General features: G+C 37.0%; 1 protein-coding gene and 1 pseudogene across 7 annotated transcripts; both read left to right on the top strand.

Annotated features, from left to right (window-relative positions):
* The first annotated feature begins 5,821 nt into the window (after window positions 1-5,821).
* LOC104598941 (uncharacterized) lies at window positions 5,822-22,959 on the top strand. 6 transcript variants are annotated; one of them, XM_010261243.3, is made up of 7 exons: window positions 5,822-5,992; window positions 6,069-6,157; window positions 14,852-14,876; window positions 16,950-17,024; window positions 20,505-20,609; window positions 20,693-20,810; window positions 22,671-22,959. In XM_010261243.3, the coding sequence occupies exons 1-6, from the start codon at window positions 5,873-5,875 to the stop codon at window positions 20,807-20,809; spliced, it is 531 nt and encodes a 176-aa protein (XP_010259545.1). In that variant the 5' UTR covers window positions 5,822-5,872; the 3' UTR covers window position 20,810; window positions 22,671-22,959. The 6 variants fall into 6 exon arrangements, with proteins under 6 accessions (XP_010259545.1, XP_010259546.1, XP_010259547.1 ...); XM_010261244.3 differs by lacking the exon at window positions 22,671-22,959 and adding an exon at window positions 22,477-22,615; XM_010261245.3 differs by lacking the exon at window positions 22,671-22,959 and adding an exon at window positions 21,662-22,022.
* On the top strand, window positions 6,164-10,835 carry LOC109114809 (small ribosomal subunit protein uS9-like; annotated as a pseudogene). The gene has a single exon (XR_016083920.1). The product of XR_016083920.1 is annotated as a small ribosomal subunit protein uS9-like (transcript).
* Window positions 22,960-23,722: the final 763 nt, after the last annotated feature.

Genomic DNA, 23,722 nt, shown 5'->3' with positions numbered 1-23,722 from the left:
CTGGATGTCGCCGTATCCGCGGCACGATGGGCCGATCCCTCGAAAACCTCGGCAGCAGCCCCAACAGGATTTGGGACCTCGGCAGCAGCCTCAGCAGGATTTGGGACTTCATTGGCAGCCCCAGCTGGCTCAGCGATCGACTCTGCCGCCGTTTCAGTCCCCCGAGGTGGTAAGTCCCCCTCCAAGTCTATCACAGGAGAGGCATGAGGGAGCTCGGGCCCCGAGGAGGGGACCTGTGGGAGATCGGGTTCAGGGGTAGGGGTCCTTGAGGGTTCCACGCGCGCCTTCTTGGCAGCCCGCTTCTTCCTCTTCTTCATCTGACAGAGGAGCCTCGGACCGGTAATGGAAGGTCCCGAGCTCCCCCTAAGGGGCCCGGAGCTCTCCCTTCCCGAATGGGGAGCACCCTAGCTCGTGATTAAGTGTCCCGACTGCACCTCAGGGCAGCATCGTCCTCCCTCCCCCCAGTGTAGGCACCTCGGCACCTCGGTACAGGGACAAACCTGCCCCAGACAGTCCGGTGCGCAGTAGCTCGGTAAGTTGTGGGGAGCCCTATCTGACATCCGTACCCACCGAACCCAATGGCAGGGCTTTGATCCCTCGCCAGGCAGTGTTCTGTTTGCCTCCTCTAGAGGGCATGACACGTCTGTCAGGCCCGTACCTGGCAATGGCAGTTTGTAGTGGCAACCTGCGCCTGCCACACCTGCCCTGGCAGTAACGACAAGGGCGAGGACGGTTATGCCAGGTATGACCTGACTCCAACATAAAAGAACCCAAACCCACACAGAGAAAAGGTATTGAAGCTTAAGCACTTGGAGCACTCTTACTCTCTACTCTTTTTGAGATGTCCTTCAGTTTTAACTTAGCCATCGGAGTGTTCCCACCGGGATATCTCCCCGGGAACCCTTCACTTCCTCCTTCCTCTCAAATGCCGTTCGTTCCAGTCAGAAGCCAGGTCACAGCCAGCTAGGAATGCCCAAATCGTGTAGCATCAAACGATGTTTCATGAAAACCCCAAAAAGCCCGAAATAATTATAATTATCTTAAAACCAAAAGTATGGCATTTTGCAAAAGCTTCTTTTAGCAGCTTTTCTAAGGGAACCAGATCTGTAGGAACATTTCATATACTTATTAAGAGGTGCCATTTGGGTTGACCCGAATTAACATTTTATACTACTTCAAAAACAGGTCTTTGGGCCCGGTCCATTCAAAATTATCAAAAGCCCATCCTGAATTGCATCCCTAATTTGTATTGTGCCATTGATGAGGAGATTTTCCCAATTATTCACACACAAAATGATAACCAATCAATCTTGGTTTGAAGATCAGATGAAGACAAAGACTGGATCCATTCAAGACAACTGAACAAGAAGTTGCTCTGATCCTGCAAACCTCGTTTAGCAAGGGATTGTGCAAGCCCATTACAGCATTTGTTAACATATACAAAAAGCTTCGAGTCCTTTAATTATGGCTTTGAGTTCCACTTCTCTCCTGTAGGCGTTGCAATGGATAAATTCATTTCTGTCAAATTTTGTTAAACATGGATTCATTGCATAATCTAGAACAAATGAGATGGCATCTTGATATTGTCAATTTTTTATTGGTATTTAGATAAAATCACATAGCCCAGGCCAAGCATATTAAACACTATAAAAAACATATGTTTTCAAAAAAAAAAATGTAGAATAAAACCCTAGTGAGCAATTGTGCCTAACAAATTGTTCCCGGCAGTCCCCTTCCATATTTTTGCGTCTAGGGGTATTAAATATCAAGTGCCGGTTTTGGGTTGGATCATTTCAAATCAAAATCAATTTGAACGGATTGGATGGATCACTAAAACATATTAAATTGAACCAGTTCATAGTTAATGGTCCTTAGATTGGATTAGACATAGTCCATTCGTAATGAATTTATATTTGATTGGATCATATTGAATCAATATTTGGTTCATTGATAAAAGATAAGAGTATAGGTGTCAATGGACCATGCTTAAGTCGCAATCAATTTGAACAGATTGGACAGTCCATACATTGAATTGGACTGGTCCAAAATGGTCCATAATATTTATCAGATTGAATTGAACCTGGTCCATCTATATTGAACCAGATCGAATTGATCAAATCTGGTCCAATTAGACCTGGTCCATCTATATTGAGCTCATACTGGACTGGATCGGATTGGATCAAATCCGGTCAAATTGTGGAGATTGGTATATAAAAGGAGACTTCAGTTTGACTAGACTTGACAGCAAAGTGCAACCTTCTGTCATTTATTTGTGCTGGAAAAGTTGCAGCTTAAATCATTCTTCACAGAAATGACACATGCCCCTGTTGACATGGAGCCTGTGTTTAAACCCTCAGGACCTGCTGGAACAGGAAAAGTTGATCCAAAGTAGTTGAAGAACAGAGACAAAAGCATTAGGTAGTAGAGGTACAAGGTGGGAACATGATTTAAAAGAATTTGAACTGCATTGGGCCCGAACAATTGAGCCAGGCCCATTCATATTTTAACATAACACATGCTCGATCTCAAGCACTCAGGCTGCCCAAGTTGCAACTCTACTAGGCTCAGTTTGGAAGGAGTATAAATATAAATATATATTTGTAGAGTGTAAAACTTTGTATTTAGTATTATTTTGTATGTATTTGTATTATACATATTTATATTTTGGAAAAATTCTTGATAAGTACCTTATAATTTGGCTCGAGTGACAATTTGGTCCTCAAACTTTAAAATGCGACAATCTAGTACTCAAACTCTCAAAATATGACAATCCAGTACCTGCAAAAAAAAAAATTGAACAGTCCCAAATCCTAGCCTCTTCTATTTAAAAAAATTGGTGACTGTTTAGAAGAATATAAAATTTGGGACTGTTCATTTTGTTGTCAATGTTTGAATGGTTGATAAAGAGAATTAGATGGCTTTTGAAGGATGTTTTTGATTTTTCAAATGTCACTTAATGGCTGATTAACGGTAGGTACTAGATTGTCACATTTTGAAAGTTCGAATACTGGATTGTTGTATTTTTAAAGTTTGGGGACAATTGAGAGTCCCTTGTGTATGGATATAGAACCCATGGATGGGTCTGAGGGCCCATGAATTTCCACCTGTACTAGTTTTGAGAATTATGAACATTGTTGAAAGGGCCCCATTTATACTAGAAATCAACATTGTTCTTACTAGTGAATTGGGAATCAAATTAAGAAAACACTTTTACATCACCCAAGCATGGTGATTATAAGTTTTTTTTATTATTTATTTATTGCATGAGTATGAAAAGCTGATCGAACAAATTAAGAGGGAGGACCAATTTAACAATGGACTAAAATGCTTGAAACATATGACAAGTGGTATGTTGGGGATGGGGGTGTGGATACATCAATACATGATAGTTATACCATGGAAAATTAGCAATCATCATCATCCAAGCTTTATCCCCACTCTATTCAGCCAGCTACAAGAAGTCCTTTTTTTCTTCTTTTTTTTCATTTCACTCTATTTAAAGGCGTGTACATTATTAAATTAAGAACACTTGAGTTGCTTCTTACTACTTCAATCCATGTCCTTTTTGGTATACCCCCATGCCTTTCTAGCCTTTTCAATTTGCAACTGGTTGTTTCTTCTTATGGGTGTTGTCAAGGATCTTCCATGTACATGATTGTCAGTACTTGATTTTTCTCGATCACCTAAACCCCAATTCACCCCAAACACCCTATCAGACCTTTCCGATTTTTTTGAAACATCGAAAAACCTAAATAACCCAACTTTCATCCCCAAAAGCACTAGATTCACCACTAAATATGATCGATATCAATCTAATGGCCCCGAACCCCCATTAACACCTCGACCACTAGATAAGAAAACATCATCAGACCCAAGACATCTTAAAATACTTCCCCATAATTTTTCAATCTAAGATTCCTTCATTTATCTATTCATTAAGCAAAGATTCCATTTTGAATCCTCCTATTAGCCTAAAACATCCACAATCCAGATTCCTTTGATCATAATACATCTAAACAAATCAAAATACGCCATTGAACTATAGACACACCAAAACATTTGCCCATGAAATTTCAATCCAATATTCATCCATTTACCATCTCATTAAACCAATATTTTATCTTAGACTCCCTCATTGACCCAAAATTCCATAGTTGTGACTCCCAACCAATGAGACATCACCATTAATTTCTAGACATCCTAAAATCCCTACCTATAAAATTTCACCCAAAACTACCTTCATTTGCCTTTCTATCACACAGATTTTGTTTCGACACTCAACTTTTTTTTTTCTCATTTTACCACGTAACACCTATTACACAGCTATTATATGTCCCTTCGAATGAATTTATTTATGACCCGTCCTTTATTGTTTTCCACTCATCCATTGTAGTATAGGCATTTTTTGCCATGTGTATTTTTGAATATGTTGTTTTATTGATTGTTCAATGTTTTGCTCCCATACAACACAAATGACATCGCAACTCTTTTTGTAAAATTAGTATTTCAATATAAGTGATGCATTCTTTTATAAATTTGCCCATCATTCTTTAATTCTATAGGTGACATCCTCTTAGTTAGCATTTTACATTGCTTTAGGCTTGGGCCTTGGGCTGGGCCCATTCAAATTTTGACAAAAAGCCCAAACCAATCCCTCCCAAGTTGCACCTTTACAATGTCATGTATTGTTGAATCCAAATATCACGACACAATGAGTTATCTCTTGGTTTCCAATTGTAAGCGTGCTATCATTCACATGTCCTATTTTAGTCCTACTTTATTTTAGAACCTCTTGTTTCTAAACTCTAAAGTATTTGTTTATGAAGTTAAAAAGTTGCATTTATTCTTTCATCAGTTTTATCAATTAAAGCAATGTTATTAGCAAACAATATGCAACATGGGACCTCCTCTTGTTAGATATGTTTAATCAAAAAAAAAAAAAAACAAAAAAGTTTTATCTAGCCTATTACTCAAGAAATAGCATCCAAAGAGTAGTGCTTTTCCATTATTAGAAACAATGGAGCAGTTAACTCCACTTTAAAAAATACTTTTTTAATACCCACTTCAAATGATGCGAGATTCATATTAACCTATTTAATTCAATTTTATCTCTCATATTAACATACTTAATTCAATTTTATAATTTAAATAGATGGTTAATTCTTTTAAATGAAATAGGTCATCAATATATATAGTTAATTATCTGTTAACCAGCTACTAAGTGGCATTTGACAAAAAATTAACAGTCCCATATCCTTACTGCTCCATTTATTTGTGATACAAACGCCAAACCGAGGTATTTATGTACCCCGGTTCGCATTTACGAGCGGTTGTTTGAAACATAAAAACGTAATGATTATCAAAGTAAAAATGTATTTTTTGACAGTTTTGTACTCTAAGAAGTGAACAATACTATACCTATTTTTTTGATACAATTTTGTGTTTTTTGATAAATAACTTTTTAGACCAAAGTTAATGCATTGGGGCATAAGATAGTTGGAGCATTTAATGATGGGCCCACACTTTTGCACCGATTTCAAACAAACAAGATGAATGCAAAAATGGTTTAAAATATGAAACTTGTTTGTATTCATGAACCGAAAAATGGGTAAATATGTAATGTATATATTTGTATTTGCATTGCAACCAAACACAACTTACTTTTTCTATTCTATAACGTTAGGGTCATGTCTCAATGGGCATTTGGGGCTATTAATTTTTTATCAATTTTAGATGATTTATAAAAAAAATTAGATGACACTCAAAGGGTATTTATAAATTTTTCAAATGATACCTAATGACTGATTAGTAACTACACACTAGGCATAAATTACATAATTGGTGTATAGAGCGAGGGTTTTTGACATTTTGAATGTTGCATAGAATTCACAAGTCTGCATTGTGCCCGTCCGTACTTTTTTTCCCTTCATTTTTCGTTGTTGGCAATAGCGCGAGAGGAGATCTGAATACTAAACTCATCGCTGATTCACTGGTAAGATCTTTCACAAGTTCCACTTTAGACTCTCCTTTTCTGCTTACCAGAAACCCTAATTTGTGTATGGTACTAGTTTTATTTCACTCGTTGTTTCGCAGTTTTCGAACAAATCCTTAGAAGAATCTCAGCTGCTCGCAATTTCCTAGTTCGATTCAAGATGAGGTATCTCCTAGATTATCTTAATTTCTTAGCATGTTTGGGTAGAATGTTTGTAGCTGCACTTGATGGTTTGATTGTTTTTCCTAAAGAAACTATTTTTTTTTTTTTTAATTTTATGAATGTTTTTCCTAAGGAAACCTTTACCACTAAGACAGATTATGCGCCGAAAGAAATGTTTGTTTACAGCTGCAGTTGCGCGGAACTACTATGACGAATAAATGAATTATTCACAGAATAAAATAGTGTTAATGAAAACCGTTTGGATGTAGAAAGGCAAGGATTAAAATGGCAAGGTAGGGTTGTTTCAGTGACGGTTGACGCTAATCATACAAGCATGGCGGTAAAATTGGAAGGAAGGACAATGTTACTGTTTTAAGCGTGGAAGTCGAGTTGCAGGAAGCCAAGAACTATATTATGAAATAAGTGGGAAAGCAAATAACTTAGTTTCCATCGTTCGCTTACTTAGGTTTACATGCAGAACCATTAGATTTATTTACCATTTCTGAACTCATCAAATGATTGTGTCGACTTTTGTTCAGCATTATAGAGCACTAATATCTCTCTCTATCCCTATTATGAAATAAGTGGGAAAGTGAATAATGTATGTGCGCGTGTGTGGCAATCCCATGTGGAAAGAACGGAAGGTTCCCCTGAAGATGCTGGGGAGGTACCTCTTAGAAGCTATTGTTTAATCTATTGTTTTTGGTTATTGAATTTTGCCTTTTATTTAATATTAACCTATTAGCCTATTAACCTAAGTAAGTGCTTCTAATAGATATAACTTGGACTCCTGTTTTCTTTTGGGTGGGAATTTGTTTTTAAGCATAATTAAGGGAAATATTTCATAGAAGTGTTAATCAAGAATTCATGGAATGTCAGAATCTGATGCATATTTGACAAGGATACTTCATGATGCCAGACATGTAGGAAAATTTACCTTTTCAGACTTGGAATGAGCTTGGATGTTGACAGTAGGTCTGAACATAAAATTAATAAGGATTTAAGGTGGCTGGGAACAGGTTAGGTGTTTGGACTTGGATGAAATTCTCAGGTACGTAGCGGATCAGCAAGGGACTTTTCTGTTTTCACATCTGAACAGAGAAAACTAAAGGGAAAAAATTCTGGAAACAGGAGAAGGCATAGGTGTTGAACTCAGGGGACTGGATTATGAAGAAGAAAGGAAGTAGCAATGGGTTATAGCTTATATTTGTGGTTGCTGGGCTGAGTGTTATAAGAGTAGAAGTAAAGTTAACACAGCAAGGATGAAGTACAAAGAAGATAAAAGAGGATAACACTCACAGGGAGTCAGCACCAACAAGACAATTAAAATTATAAAATATTTTTTATATTGATTAAGAATTTAAGACCCTAATATGGACTTGTTCGGGCTTGCCTCAAGGGAATAGATACAAAGGTAGCTCGTAGAATCGGGAATGCATAATGTTTAACATCACATTAGCTATTTGAAGTAATGCAATAGGGGAAAAATAAAGAGATTGATAGTTTTACATGCTTGAATGTGTTTTATATGCTATGCTTGATTTTATTTTTAAATTTTCACTTTAAATATTTTTTACATGTTATGTTTATAAATTTTAACTTGAGATAATAGTTTTTTAAACATTTATTTTGAAAATTTAGTTTATATTTTTAATAAATATCATATTTAATGTTTTTTAATTTTTTGCATTTTTATTTTTCTTGCCTTTTTTTGAATTTTAATAATTTTATTTATTTATTTTTGCATTTTTGCGCCTCGTTTCAAAAAGGCTCACACCTCACCCTGTGCCTCATGCCTTGAGCACAAAAGGCCCCTTGCACTTTTAAAACACTACCTGGGCCTGCAAATTTTAGGGCTAGGCCTGGGTCTAATACTTCAAACCTGTGCCATGCCTAACTTGCATATATTTAAATATATGTATTTTATGCATAATGTACATATGTTATTATATGTTATATTATTATTTTATATATAACTATTATAATATGACACAATATAATTGTATAATATTCTGTATTATATATTCATAAAAAATTCTGTATTATATAATGTATAAAATAAATTTATATGCATACTATATGCCATTTAATATTTTTTTTTTGAGAAGAGAAAAAGTATGATTTCATTATAAAAGAAAAAAACCTTTGTACAACCAGACACTGTACAAAGGGGGCAAAGTCACTTTAATTAAAAGTGTGCTGTCCTCCTTTCCTGTGTTTTGCCTATTTATATTCCCTATTTTGGCTAAGTGGGCTGTAGTGTTGGAAAAAAGATGAGGGACTTTTTGTGGAGGGGATGGAAGGAGGAATCAAAATGTCACTTGGTAATTGGAAGAAAATTTGCTGCCCCAAAGCTAAGGGGGATCTAGGGATTGGATTAGTGAAAGATGTAAACACTGCATTGCTTGGAAAATGGTTATGGAGATTTAATGAGCAGTCAAATATCCTGTGGAGAAGGTTAATTGTAGCCAAGTATGGGTTAGTAGCAAGGAGTGGGAAACATAATAGGTCAAATCATTCTATGGATGTTCAATTTGGAAGGCAATTCAGAAAATACAACCTTAGTTTTTGAAGGGTGCAAAAATATATTAGTGGGAAATGGCCGAAGGGTTCTCTTATGGAAGGACCACTGGTGTGAAGAAGGTCCTTTGAAGACAATATTTCCTGATCTGTTTGAAGTATCTACAAATAAGAATGGGGTTAGGGTTTAGTGAGGAGAGGAAGGAGCATAGGTAAGAGAGAGAGGTAAAAGCAATAGGGAAGAAGCACATCCATGGCCACACCAATAGAGTTTGTTCAATGTTTTGGCTGAAAGAAAACGACTGTTACCATTACCTACTACAAGCGCGGGAGGGGTCTGATCAAGATTAATGGCTATCCGATCGAGTTGGTGGAGTCGGAGATCCTTTGTTGTAAAGATTTCAAGCCCATTATTCTATTCGTTAAGCATTATTTCTCCGGTGATGATATGCAAATCTGAGTGAGAGGTGGTGGGCAGATTTCATAGATATATGCAATTTGATAGAGCATCACCAAAGCATTGGTTGCGTACCACCAGAAGTACGTAGACGAATAGTCGAAGGAGATCAAAGATATTTTGGTCAGGTACGACGGAACACTACTTGTTGCTGATACTTGGCGTTGTGAGCCCAAGAAGTTCGATGGACAGGGTGCTCATGCGAGGTTCCAAAAATCTTATCATTGAGGAACGGGGTTTGTTGTTGGAGAGGCTTCTCTTTCTGGAGTCGAATCGTTTGCTCACTCTTTTTGGTTTGTATTGGTTAGGGCTTCTATAAGGAGCGATCCAGTGACATTATGCTATTGAAGCTTGTTTGAGTTTGAAAGTTTTGAACATGGATGGTATGGTGCTTTAATTAAGTAGGGCTGGTTGGTGTTAAGCTCTATTTCCTGGCCGATGTGAAGGGATTCATAGAGGCAATGAAACATGGTGTCTAGAAGGATTAAGTAGGGCTGGAAAGGTAGCATGGAGCATACTTCCCTCAACAGTTTTTTGGGCCGTGTGGTGTGAAAGAAACAGTAGAATATTTTAAGGAATTAGACCTCAAAGGAAGTAATCTTAAGCAAAATACTGGGGATGGCTCATTCAAGGTTGGCAGTTCACCCTTTATTTAGAAATGGACATTTTCATTCTTATTTTATTTTGATTTCCTTTTTGTAAGGAGTAGATGGTTTTGTTCTGGGAATTGTTGATACTTTGAACCATGTTTGGTCTTTTAGGGTCTTTGTATACGCTTACGGTTTTCAAGAGATGTGGAAGGAAGTGACAGTGAATCCGGATGAAGAAGTTAGAGATCGTCTTAAGCTGCTGAATTGTAGTTTAGCTGGTCATTTTGTTAACTCCAACCCAGATGTGGAGAAGATCGAAGAGTGGGTCATTGCTGAGTGGCGACCTGAGAAACCTTTTCATGTTAGGAAGCATACAGCTGGTTTTTTTCTTGTTCATCTTCAAAAGCACGGAGGAGGCAACTGGCAAGTAATATCTTGTTGAGTGAACAGAACAAGTTTCGAGAACCTGATCTCAGAATTGGGAGATGGAATCCTCTAGTCAAAGCAATCAGGGATATATTTTACCTTGGGCCACATAATGGACAATGTAAGTAGAGTTCCAAAGAGAATTAAAAGTTGTGGGGCCCATGTGAACTTAACTGGTGGGGCGAATGGGTTGGGACACATGGAAGTAGGAAGAAAGGAGAGTTTTGGGGAGACGAAAGAAAAGGAAAAGGCTGGATTATTAGAAGACGAAGAGACGACTCAGGTAGGAAAAGTTGGAGAAGGTTTGATTGTGGTCCAAGCTTTGAAGACAAAGGTCATTAATAATGCTGGAGAGTGCTCTCGAAAGCATCATTTCAATTTAAGGGTTCTGAACAAGAGAAAGTTTAAGTGACTTCGAAAGTTATGCACACATTTCAGTTTATATTTTCTGGGAAGAGGCTTTGGAGTATGAGTCCAAAGACTGGTCGTGAAGTGTTTCTGAAGAGTGCTCAATGCGGAAGCTCTAGTGTTCCCCCTCTTAACGATGAAAGGATGAGGGGGAAGACAAGTTCGATTTAGCAAGCAGGTAAGTTTATCTCTTTTGGTGACTTTGTTGTCAAGATCTCTTCATTTTCGACAAAAACATGGACTCTGAAGGAGGGGACTCTTGTTGTTGTTTATTGAGAAGGCTCAGACGGTCACAAGGAAGGAAGGGAGGTGGTTTTTGGGGAAGTAGTGAAGGAGTTAGTGAGGTGGGAAGGGGAGGACAAGGAAGGATTGTTTGGAAGGGCTGGTTGTGGAGGGGATAATGCTAAGAGTGCGACTACTGAATTTGGCAATGAGGTTGCGAGTGAGGCATTGGATAAGAACGAAAAAGCTGGTTCTTCTCTGGATTGCGAGGATTTTTAGAAGTTCAAAATTTCAGCTGGTAGGATCGGAGTACATCTAGGGCGGAGGAGAATTGTGAACAAAGGTGTCGTAGGACCTATAGAAGGAGTGAAAAAAAAGTCAGAGAGCCAAGCAAGTGTTGCCTTGTTCATGTGTCTAAGGTTTTCTCGAGGTTAAAAGATGGTTTGATTGGGGCAAGTCCTTCTAACAAATATAAGAGAGTGTACGGAAGGAAGAGGTTAAGAGGTTTAGATGCAAAAAAGAAGGGTGATGAAAGAAGGGGGGGGGGGAGATTCAAGCTATAAAAGGGGAGGTGAAGTCGACCCTGACAAAAGAAGGGCCGGAGGTTAAGCCAGGGTCAGGGGAAAAGAATGAAGGGGGAGATCAAAGTATCAAACTGGTGCGAGTGGCCCTACTTTGTCTCAACAAGTCGTTAAGGAGGGGGGGGGGAGTGGAGATTAAGACTTTGGTGGACAAGGAGGTTGAAATCGGCAAGAGTTTAGGGCTGTTCTTTGGGGGGGGGGGGCGAAGAGTTTGCTAGAAAAGCTTTTGAAAACGATGATGGGTTGAACGAGTTGTTCGATCCTGAAGACTACCCGATGTCTGAAGGGCAGTTTTATCTTTCCTTTTTGTCAGTTTTGAATCTTTGAAAGCCTTGTTGTATGAAGAGGGGGGGGGGTCTCAGTTCTTCTTTGGTTAGTCTTGTGTCTTTGTAAGCTTTGTTGGGGTTGGTAGAGGGTTCGGGTGTTATCTTAACACCCCTGTAGTGCTGTAATCTGCTTTTATTTTTCAATAAAATTTTCTTTTATTCTTCAAAAAAAAAGGGGCAGAATGGTATATCCTCAGTTCAGTCTCTCATTGTACAAGGGCTTTGTTGTATTTTGCAGTGTTTAGAAAATTGGGCCAGATTGGCTAGTCAAACTGGTTGAACCGTGACCCTGAGGCCTTGACCGGTACAGTCACACCCCAATAACTGTATTTACTAAAAACCCAGTGAAAACTGGCTGGTTTAACCAGAAAACTGGTGAACCGGTACCAGTTTCATGAAATTGCCCGGGCCATTAATTACTTGAAATTTTAAAATGAGTTTGAGAAGACTTGAACCCATGACCTCTTATTTTCATATATTACTTAATTACCAATTGTCAACCTCTTTACTTGTGTTATTTAATGACTCTGTATTGTATATATTACTTTATTACACATGTATTTTAAAGAAAATGTAAATTATGAGACTTGAACCCTGGTCATTTGTTTTAAAAATTTAGGAATTTGCCATCCATCCACCATATTTAAGTATATTAAAAGTTGCAAAACGTATTATATATAGTATTTATATAACTTGTAGCATATATACATATATGCCATATCATCATGGTTTGACCTCCAGTTTGATCTTGGTTGAACCTCTGACCCATACACCTCTCCCTTCTCCAGTTCTATCCTTGGTCTAGTTCTCTGAACATTGGTATTTTGACCTTTTGATTATAATGAAATATTTTACCTTGCAGTTCAAAAAAAACCCAGAGGATGTACAACAGAGAGAAACAAAAAGATTCATCAAAAGAAAAAAAAAAACAGAGAGAAACAGAAAGAAAATTAGACCACTATCCCTTTTGAGTTTACAAAAGGATTTTCAAAATAAAAAGAGCTATAACTTGTTCTATCCAAACGGAACTGAGCTGCTGACCAAGAGAACAGTTTGCCCACTACTTTCTGCCACACTGCCTCAGCTTGGCAAACTTTGTTCTGAAAAATCCTTGCATTCCTTTCCTGCCATACAACCCAGAACACTGCTTATGGAATCATTTTCCAAATTGCATTTCCTTTCTTACTCAGTCCTTTGATCTGCCAGCCTTTCAAAAAGATTTCAATAGATGCTGGGCAGCATCCCTTGTGAACAAATATCTTAACAACTTTCACCTGAATCAAACATCATTCCTCTAATTAACAGGTTGTCCTTAGTGAGGATCTTATTCAGGTAGGCAGACCAGACAAAGAAAGCTACCTTTGAGGTAATATATTTGCACCAGATTATGCCCATAGGAAAATCCTGCCTCTTCTTCTGGGGTTAATTTGTTGTAGAGAGATTTTACAGTAAATTGCCCAGATTTTCTTCCAGCCACAGTCTTCTATCTTCTAAAGTAGTGTCAATTTGCAAGCTGTAGAGATCTTCTAAAAAGGGGATTCCATAAATACTCACCATTTGAGATCTGCATATAGTCGGCTACTTACACATCTTTATCAACTACAATTGCAAAAAGCTCTGGGAAATCATCCACAGGCAATGATGTCCACACCGCACATCTTTCTAGAACTCTACTTTGGTTCCCCTTCCCACTTCAAACTTAACTCCTTTGTTAAAAAACTGTAGCTTTTTTCAATTCCCTTCCACATTGAGCAACCATATGATTGATTTGCTTCTCTAGGATCCCAGCCCTCATTTGCTTGGATGACTCTCTTCCATAGGCTACTCCCTTGTTGGCCAAACCTCCAAAACCACTTGCCTAGAAGAGCAAATTCAATTCTCTTAGCTTTCTTATGCCCAACCCTCCATTTTTCTTAAGCTTACGAGTTGCGATCCTTTCCCCACTTTATCAATGAGTCTTTTTAGTGTCCTTTCAACCTTTCCATAAGAACTCTGTCATTCTTTGTTCAATTAAGGATGCCATTACCTGCTGGAATTGGGTATGAGGGCATCAGGTAAACAGGAAGAGAAGACAATACACTCTTAATCAAAGTGTGCTTGCCCCCTTTAGATAGGGTATTTTGTCTTCGGACAGCTAATCTTTTCTCCACCCTTTCTACTATTGGTTCCCATTTCCAAAATGGATTTTGCATTGCATTTGGCCCCTAAAGGCATTCCCGAACACTTGATTGGTAATATTCCCACCTTAAAACCCCAATAATGTGCCCACTGTTGCAGCTCCTGAATCTCCCCACTGCCACCAACTCACTTTTATGAACATTTAGATGTAACCCTGAGACGATCACAGGGTTGCCATCAAATAATCTTAACTGATCACGAGATGCATTACAAAGGAACACTGAATCATCTGCAAACTGTAGAAGAAGAATTTCTACTTTTTCCTCTCCCACTGTGAAACATTCTAAAAAACCTCCCAAAACTGCTCTCAGGACCATTTTACCCAAAGCCTCCATTATAAAATTAAAAGGGGGGACGAAGGGTCACCTTGTCTTAGATCCTTTGAACTCTTGAAATAACCACAAACTACACCATTAAGCAGCATCCTAGGAGGGGTAGATACATACACCTTCATCGAGTTCCTTCACCTGGAACTAGAATTCATCCTCCGCAAAGGATAATCCAAAAAATCCCAATATTAATAAAATATTGTGTGTGTGTGTGTGTGTAATATTTATATATAAAAGATATAGGCCCAGAATCAGGCCCGGTCCGGCCCATGATCACCTCTAATAACATGTTAATACTCTCTTGCAAATTAATTGGGGTAAAGACACTCAAATTATGCTAGTATAAACTAGTATAGTTTTCCATTCCTTAAGTTCTTTTATGCATATGTATACATATACGTACAATTATATTTAATCTCTAAGCCGTATTCCAGGTTGAGGAATCGCTACCTTAAAATTTTATTAAAAACAAAAGGATGGGTGCGCTTAATATGAACTAAAACTTTTCCCTTACCTCAATTCTCTGAGTTTTATATCTTCTACTGCACTACTTGGATTGTGTAGGTCTCAACAATTTTGTTAGTTGTTTTTAAATGCAAAATGTTTATAGCAAATTAGCTATTTGGGTAAGCTTATTAACAATGCCTTCTCTTTTTGCAGTCGGCCAATGGAGGAGGATGCCAATGTAAGTTGCTTAGAAATGACTTTTAATAACTTTCTGATATAAAATCTGTATTTTGGTATAGTTGTGGGTCTTTAGATATTTGTGTTTTTTAATAGTTTTTTGGTGCAAGTTACTTAATATCTAAAATACTTATATTTTTGCATTTTGTGCTTCAAAATGAAGTCTTATCCCATTATTTTTCATTATGTAGCCTCTAACTGTACATGGACTATACTTGTATGAATTTTAATTTTGATTAATAAAATATTGGAGAAAATCCTTAAACCTACCCTGAAGTTTCTAACAAATATTAAAACTTCCCCTCACCTTTCTAAAAGGACACTAACATCCCCTGTTGACTGACATGGCAGGACAACTCATTCTTCCATTAGTTGCTTTCAGTATATGATCAGACACATAGTTTTGAAGGCGCCAAGGCAAGGCTAGGCGACAGGGGGGTGCCTTGTCGCCTAGTCACCTAGGCAATGGTTTTTTCTTTTTTAAATAAAAGACATGAAACCTGGGGTAGTTCCCCTAGGTTCCACAGTAACTAGCAATCATTATTCATTAATAATTATCTATATTTTTCATAAAAAAGTATAAACTTTATAGTTTATATTCAAATATAGAAAATCCACATATTCATAAGAAGAAAAGGAAGAAAGAAAAGAAAATTCAAAACATATAGGGGCTGAGCCCTGTTTTTCTCATAGGAAAAGAAGAAAAGAAAAGCTGGAATTTTTTAAGTCTTTGAGGGTTCAGGACACCATACACCAACATATGTGTTGATTAAACCCTAACAAATAAGAACATGATGAAAAGAAATTAGTATATAAGCCCACAAAATGAACAATTTAGTTTAATATTTTATTTCTATATTTTTAAAAATAAATTAAGAATATAAAAGTATTTCATTGTGTCTCGTACAAATTAGCTTGGCAATTAAGTGAGGCGACCCTTCATGAGCACCTTGTCGCCTAGGTATTGCCTTGACAACTATGATCAGACATGACATTAAAGTTTGATAAAATCCAAATAGTGATTCTATTCAACTTGACTTTAAATCAAATGGACCAAGAAGCCTACTGTAACTTACCTTTAATATATCACTCATTTTAACCACATCACCGAACAATTTCTATCCATTGAAATTTTATAAAAGTAATCAAATTTTGGATTAAATGCCTACCATGGAACCCAAATTTTAGAGGTGACATATTTAGAGGACAAGACTGGCTTCAGCACGAGTGGTTTAGATCTACTGTGAAGTCCATTAATTTGGCCATGTTAAAAACCAGGTGACTCACCTATGACTAGGGCAGTTTTGGTATTTAGATTCAAACATCTAAAACCCTATAAGGGTATTCTTGATATGTTTCCTGTTCCGTCAAGGTTAACAGTGGAATCCTTTGAAGGGGATGTTTAAAGATTAGGATAAAACCGAGAGGAGTCTGAAGGATTTTTCCCTAAAATCCCATCAGGGCATCCTACTCTTATGACTTGGCCATCTTGCTTCATTGGATGTTAAGTTAAATAGTCTGATTTGTATTTCCCTCTTGCATGAGCATAATAGAGTTTCGCCCCAACATTTTTTTTATAGTCTAAATATATATTTTTTAATTCTCCTTTTTATGTCTGATTTTTTTTCATGGTTGACCACTTTTACTGTTTTCTACTTGCTATACCAACAAGGGAAATAAGTTAATTCATAAAAAAGGAAGCAATCTAAAGTTACCTAACACATTCACCTTTTTTTTTTTTTAAATTTATTCAACAGGACTAATTTCAATAACAAAACTTCAAATAAGTATTCATTATTCACATGCAGAACTTACTAAAAAGTACCAAGCTGTGATTTAGTAGGAAAATGAAGTATTTACCATAAATAACAAGTACAGAACTACTATATATATTGTATATTAGAAAAAAGTATTTCCTAGATGTCTTAGTCTTTATATTTGAACTTGATTTATCTCATCCACTTCCCATCAAAATAGGGTTGCCTTGTACATTGTACCCACCCTGAAAATGGTTAACTAGGTTAAATCACTTATTCACATTTGCAAATACTTCATTCAATTTTCTTGTTTGCAGGTAAAGAATGAGGAAGAGGAATTTAACACAGGACCACTTTCTGTGCTCATGATGAGTGTTAAGAACAATACCCAGGTAAAAACAGGGTTGATATGACACACTGTCCACAACAATTATTTTCATCATATTTACAAGATCAGGAAGCACTGACACAGGTTGATTGGTTCTCATATAACACATTCTCAATTTAAGTCACTAAAAGTTTATCCCAACTATATGGGGTTGGCCACATTTGTCTTCTTCTCTTTTTTGGATCAATAACAGAAACTTATATTATTAATAATAAAACAAGATTACATACAACACTCCAGGGAGAGATAAAATGACTTAACTTTCCCCCGGAGAATCCAAAAAGAAATTACAAGTTAGCCAAAACATGTAGGGGCATCTCTGTTGATAAATTGTGAATACTTAGATTGTTTTCACCACTTTCAATTCATGCACTTTTCAGTCATTCTGTAGCTCTCCTAGAACCATGACCATCAACTTATATTGGATTACTTAATCCTGTTTCTTTTCTTTTTTTGGGGGGTAATGGAATTACTCAATTCTTACAGATGCAATAGATGGTATATGCAAATGCCATAACCATCTTAGCCTATTTCTTCTCATTTTATTACCAATTGATGTTCCTTTATGAGCTTTCTGCCCTTCTATCTCATGTCTTTATCTTTGTGTTACTCATTTATGGACATGTTGCCTCTTGATTGCCTGAAATTAAGCTGCACTCAGCATTGCTAGTCTTGTTGCCTTCCTACAAAATTTATCTTTCAATCTGAATATATTCTTTCCTTGCACAATTGTCTTGATGCTCCTCTCCACTTGATCTACTTCATTATAATTTTATGGATGACATCCTCCTCGGTAATTCGTTGCTATCTTCTCTATCAAGTATCAATTAGCATAGTTTTCAAGGCACCAAGGTGAGGCTAGGTGACAGGGGGGCCCCTTGTCGCCTAGTCACCTAGGTGATGGATTTTTTTTAAACAAAAAACATATATCCTATGGTAGTTCCCTAGGTTCCATAACCATACTACCTTAATAATTGTCCATAATTTTCATAAGAAAAGTATAAACTTCATGTCAAAGTAGGGAAAATCAACATATTCACGAGAAGAAAAAGAAGAAAGAAAAGAAAATTAAAAAAATATAGGGGCTGAACCTGTGTTTTTGTTATGGAAGAAGAAGAAGAAATTAGCTGTCTGTGAGGGTTCAATACAGCAGTCATCAATGTCTATTTTGATTAAACCCTAACAAATAAGAAAATAATAAAAAGAAATTAGTATATAAACACTCAAAATAATCTTAGAAAATTAAAACCATAAAAGTATTTTATATCACAATATACAAAACTGCTTGGTGATTATGCGAGGCAAGCCTCCAAGGGCACCTTGTCGTGTAGGCGTTGCCTTGACAACCATGTGAATTAGAAATATAGTTTCAATGGTTGATTACCAAGTTGGTTTTCTGATATGCTTGTTGTATAGTAGTATTTGCTTGATTATTCTCTTCTAAAATACCAGTGTCTCATAAGTAGGGCTGGCAATTTTGACCCAAACCCATCTGACCCACCCAACCCACCTGCTTGATAACCCACCCATCCCTGCAGTGGGTCAATATGGGTCAAGTGACCCATTAGGGTCAGGGTGGGGTTGGGTCAAGGATACCCATGGGTCGACATCTATTAGATTTAGCTAGGGTTTATTAAAGTTTTACTCTCTCTCTCTCTCTCTCTCTCTCCACCTCCGCTGAAAGAGAAAGCGGAATCTCTCACTCTCAACCTCTGGTCTTCTATTCTTCAAACCTCCAAAGATGATGAAATAGCTTCTGCTCCTTGACGATTTTGCCTTGTTCGAAAGCTTCTTCAACCTTCAACGCGAGCTCTCTCATGGTGGCAACGTTGGACGAAGCTTCAGCTCTGAATCTCATACAACAGCACCTCCTTCAAAAGTTTCTTGAGCGATTTTACCTGAAGATGAGTGGAACATCTGCTTTTTGGAGATAAATCACAATGATAATCAATATTCTAGACTTTTCCCTTTCGATCTGAAGCAAAACCCCAAACTGTTGACTTGGCTGCCCCGAAATCCCTGAGTTCTAGTTTCAACTTTCAGCGAATGGCATTTGTTGATGAAGATCTCTCCCTCCCGCAAAGAAATTTTGACGAATGCCCAATACAGCCATTGAAGCCTGCGGCTTTACAGCAAGCATTTTCCTTTCTCAATTTCCGTTTTAGAAGAAATATATACTTACTAACATTTTCTGTGTTCTGCTGTTTTGTTGAAATTTATATTTTTTATTTTTTATTATTAATAATCTTTATATTTTATGTAATTTCTAGTTTTTGGCTAAAATATATGTTTTGTTTGAATATTTTCTCTGTTGTTTGCAATTTCTGTTATTTAGTTAGCTGTAATTTCTTTTGAAAATTTATCATTTTCTATGTTTTTTTATGATTTCTAAATATAATTTTATTTAACTTTTGAATAATTTTCTATATCTTTCTACAATTTCTGCTAATATATAAAATATATGTTTTTTACGACTTTCCTTGTCTCTATGCTTTCTTTTGTTATATATATATTTGAAACTTTCTATTAGCTTCTTTAACTTTCCTACATTTTTATACCTTTTGTTCTTTTCTCTACAATTTTTACACTTTCTTGTATTTTTTTGGTTATTTATTTGCATTTTTTCTTTTTTCATATTTTTCTTGTTTTTATGAAATTTCTATTTTTGCAAAATTTGTATTTTTCTACAATGTTTTTGCATTTTCTGAAATTTCCTGTAATTTCTTGCATTTTTTGTATTCTACTACAATTCTCTTTATTTTTGTACCATTTATATTTTACATGTTATTTATTTTTTGTTTCATATGTTTTTTCTGCAATTTATTGCATTTTTCTGCAATATTCTATGTTTTTTTTACAATTTCTCTTTTATAGTTTTATTTAAAATTTTTATTATTTCCTTTTTTTTCTACAACTTCTGATGGTTTTATACGAAATATATTTTTTTACCATTTTTTGTGTTTTTATGCATTTTTATAGTTCTCTGTTTTTATGCAATTAGAAGAGAAAAAAATAATAAAAGAGGCTTAATTTGAAGTAGAGGGTCAATTGGGTGGGTCAGGGCCAAACTGGGTTGTGACCCACTCTGACCCTCAAACGTGGATGCCAAACGGATTAGTGGGTCAATATGGGTGGGTTGGTACTCAACCCACACCATCCAACCCAACCCACCCATTTGCCACCCCTACTCATAAGTCTGATATTACAGCTAGTGTAACTTTACATATTGCTGTATCTGCTGGTCTCCAAAAGGAAAAGAAAGTTGCTCTGATTATTTTGTCGAATATTTTGTTAACCATCATCGTCAGGCATTTTCTTTCCTTCTTTGGTTCATCTTGGAATTCTCAAATCTCCTGTTCTGTCATGTATATACCTTGATGGTTCTTAGGTGAATGAAGTTCATTTTTATATTTGTAAGATTTAGTGTGATCTTGGTAGCTAGTTTTAGAATGCACCAATGGTATACTAAGTTCTTTCTGTTTAGGTGCTTATCAACTGCCGGAACAATAGGAAACTTCTTGGCCGTGTAAGAGCCTTTGATCGGCACTGCAACATGGTTCTTGAAAATGTTAGGGAGATGTGGACTGAGGTTTGTTTATGAAATCTCTCTCTCTCCCTCCCTCTCTCTCTCTCTCTCTCTCTGAATATAAACATTCTGAATTTTTGGTGCAGGTACCAAAGACAGGAAAGGGGAAGAAAAAAGCCCAACCAGTCAACAAGGACAGATTTATCAGCAAGATGTTTCTTCGTGGGGACTCTGTTATCATTGTTCTGAGGAATCCCAAGTGAGGTAACTATGCTCTGAGGCATTTCCAGATCATTACTAGTTTTCTAGATAGTCAAGTGAATCTAGATTGTCATATGCTCCAGCTAGCATGGTAGTAGCTGTAGATGTACATTTAACAGCCCCCCTAAATACAATCTTTTCTTTATTTCTTTCGTTTGCCATCCAATAGTTTTCTTGTATTAACTTCACTGAAACCTAAAAGTTGTTACCTATTATCGGTATTGCCCTTCCTCTTCATTTTTTTGTGAAAATTCCTGATTAGTATCCTGTACTTTGGGCCTAGTGCCACTTTGGTCCCTGAACTTTAAAATGCGACAGTTCAGTACCCAAACTTTCAAAACATGACAATCCAGTACCTGCTGTTAATTAGCTGTTAACCAGCCGTTAAGTGGCATTTGAAAAAGACAAAAAATGCCCTTCGAGTGTCATCTAATTTTCCTTATCAACCATCCAAACATGACAAAATTAACAGTTCCAGATCCTTGCCTCTTCTATTCAAGAAAGTTGGGGTCACCAGAATGCCCACTCAAACGTGATCACAACCTTTTTGAATGGAGAAGGCAAGGATTTGAGACTGTTAGTTTCTTTTGTCAACGTTTAGATTGTTGATAAAGAAAATTAAATAACACTTGAAGGGTATCTGTGTCTTTCAAATGCCCCACTTAACGGCTGGTCAGCTAGTTAATAGCAGGTATTGGATTGTTACGTTTTAAAAGTTTGGGTACTGAATTGTCACATTTTAAAGTTTGGGGACCAAAGTGACACTAAGCCCAAAGTACAGGGTACTAATCGGGAATCGGGAATTTTCCTTTTTTTTTTTTTTCTGAGATCCTTGTTTTACCATGGTAAAGCAGCACTTGCTAAGACCCAGTGAGATCCCCAATGTGCTTCCATGAAATGCCCTGTTGGAAGTTGTCCACTAAAAGGTTGATGGAATGCTATGTTGTTCTCAGAGATGGTGCACATTTTTTTACCAATGCTAGATAAGGATCTCAATGCTGTTCAAATTTTTTTCCTCCATATTATTTTGGTGGCAGTTCTTGCCCCATCAGTACGACAAAAGTAGCCTGACAGATCTTTGATTTTATAAAATGAACTTCTGTTGCTTATAGAGCCTCATACTCAGATGTTTAAACCAATTTAAGGTATTTTTTTGTTCACATATGAAATATGACAGAAAATAATATTCCTTTTCATTTGCCAGTGGGGAACTTGGATTTGTTGTTATGTGATTGTGTCATGTCAACAGTGACTGAACATACATACAGTACCACTAGTTATGTCATGGTTTAAAAAAACAACTCAGAAATGGAATCATTCTGGCCACTAGTTTCTGGGTCGACGGTTTGACCATCTGGTTTGAATGGATGGCTCATTCTGACAATAAAATTAAAAAATAATTAAAAATAAAAATAGCCAAAAACTGTTGAATGAGTCGACAGTTCGACTGTCCGGATTAATGGGCCGTTGACCAATTCAACGGATTTTGGTCAGGGACTGGGTTTGGGGTAAAATGGAACCGGTTGCCCAGACAGTTCCTGGGCCAAATGGTCCAACCGTCCGAGTCAGTGGCGGTTCAAAAACCATGAGTTATGTAGTTTGTAGGGAAAAACATGAGAATGCGAACTTGTATTGTTATTCTGGTGAGCTTAGAAATTACCAATTACAGGTGGATAGATGGGTAGAAGCTGATATTTCCAACCTATTTTGCGGAGAGAAAAGCATAGAGAGCCAGGGAATTTAAACTTCATTCTCATGTGCAAGACCGAGAGGCTTTATTCCCTTTGTGTGTAGTTTACTTAATCCAGAGTGAATCTTTTTTTTTTTTTTTATTTCCTGAAAAAACTCCAATATATCTGACAGGAGTACGCGTAATGGTCGGAAATTTTAGTTGTACAACCTTTTTCGGCTCTCTCTTGTCAGGTTCGTTTCAGAAATTTTAGTGCTTGCTGTATCTGTTTCAGAAATTTAAGTTTTAACTCTTGTTTTGGGAGAGAGTAGAAGTAGCACTGGATTGTGGTGGGGTGGTGGATACCGAACTTTTTATCGGTAATGTACCGGTTGCGGTTGCGTGCGTCCTTACCAGTATTATTACCGTACGGATTGTTTGCCATGTGTAAATTCGGTTCAAAAAGTTCAAACAATTAACGCTCGAGGCCCTCGTGTTCCGTAGGGTTGGTAAATGTAGTATGTCCACTCTCCGCTACTAGTATTTGTGCTTTCTTGGCAATTCATCAAACAACGATAGGTTGTGAAGTGCTCTGCCACCTCCGACGGATTGGAGTCGCAGACCAGGATTCATCATCTCTAGCTGAATGCCTGAATCCATAATTAGATGATGATGATGACGACTAATGAATGACTAATGACTAATGGTGGGTTGAGGGAATTGGGGATAATATTGACGCCTTGATTGGCTTCCCAGCTCTATTTTTTTTTTTTTTTGTTTAAGTAAAAAAAAAAAAACCATGGGGAGTTAAAATTAACCATAGGGGTAGGCGATGCTCCGGTGCTGACTGCTAATAATTTCTCTCCAAACTCCAAAGGTCTATTATTCGCGTTGAATTGATGATTCAATAAAGGAGGTACTTGCCACAGGCCCACAGCAATGAATGCCATTAATAAAAGACCAAGGTTGAACAAGTCGGGAGTAGGGGAGGAACTGCAAGAGATTTACGCCTCTCTTTTTGGATGGGATTGATGAGATTTTACCTCATCGTTTCCATATTTGACTCGTGATGCCATTCGCTTTAGAACCAGACATTTACAAGTCAAATTTAAACTTTTAAAGTTATTATGTTCATTGGCCGCCTTGGATATATCTGATACGAATTTGTTAATGGACTGATTAGACGTCCGTGTCCCCTTTTACCAGAAGATCATCCACTAATGAAAAAAAAAAAAAGACTAAAAAG

The sequence above is a fragment of the Nelumbo nucifera genome, chromosome 3, assembly GCF_055504915.1.
Source record: "Nelumbo nucifera cultivar China Antique chromosome 3, China Antique-T2T, whole genome shotgun sequence".
Lineage (NCBI taxonomy): Eukaryota > Viridiplantae > Streptophyta > Magnoliopsida > Proteales > Nelumbonaceae > Nelumbo > Nelumbo nucifera.
The sequence above is the reverse complement of the archived record's forward strand: the minus strand, read 5'-3'. Positions and strand labels throughout refer to the sequence as shown.

Coding starts and splice junctions, on each gene's coding strand:
- LOC104598941 (XM_010261243.3), top strand. CDS start 5,873: ATGTTGCATAGAATTCACAAGTCTGCATTGTGCCCGTCCGTACTTTTT. Junction 6,158..14,851: donor CTAGTTCGATTCAAGATGAG/GTATCTCCTAGA, acceptor CTCTTTTTGCAG/TCGGCCAATGGAGGAGGATG. Junction 14,877..16,949: donor CAATGGAGGAGGATGCCAAT/GTAAGTTGCTTA, acceptor TCTTGTTTGCAG/GTAAAGAATGAGGAAGAGGA.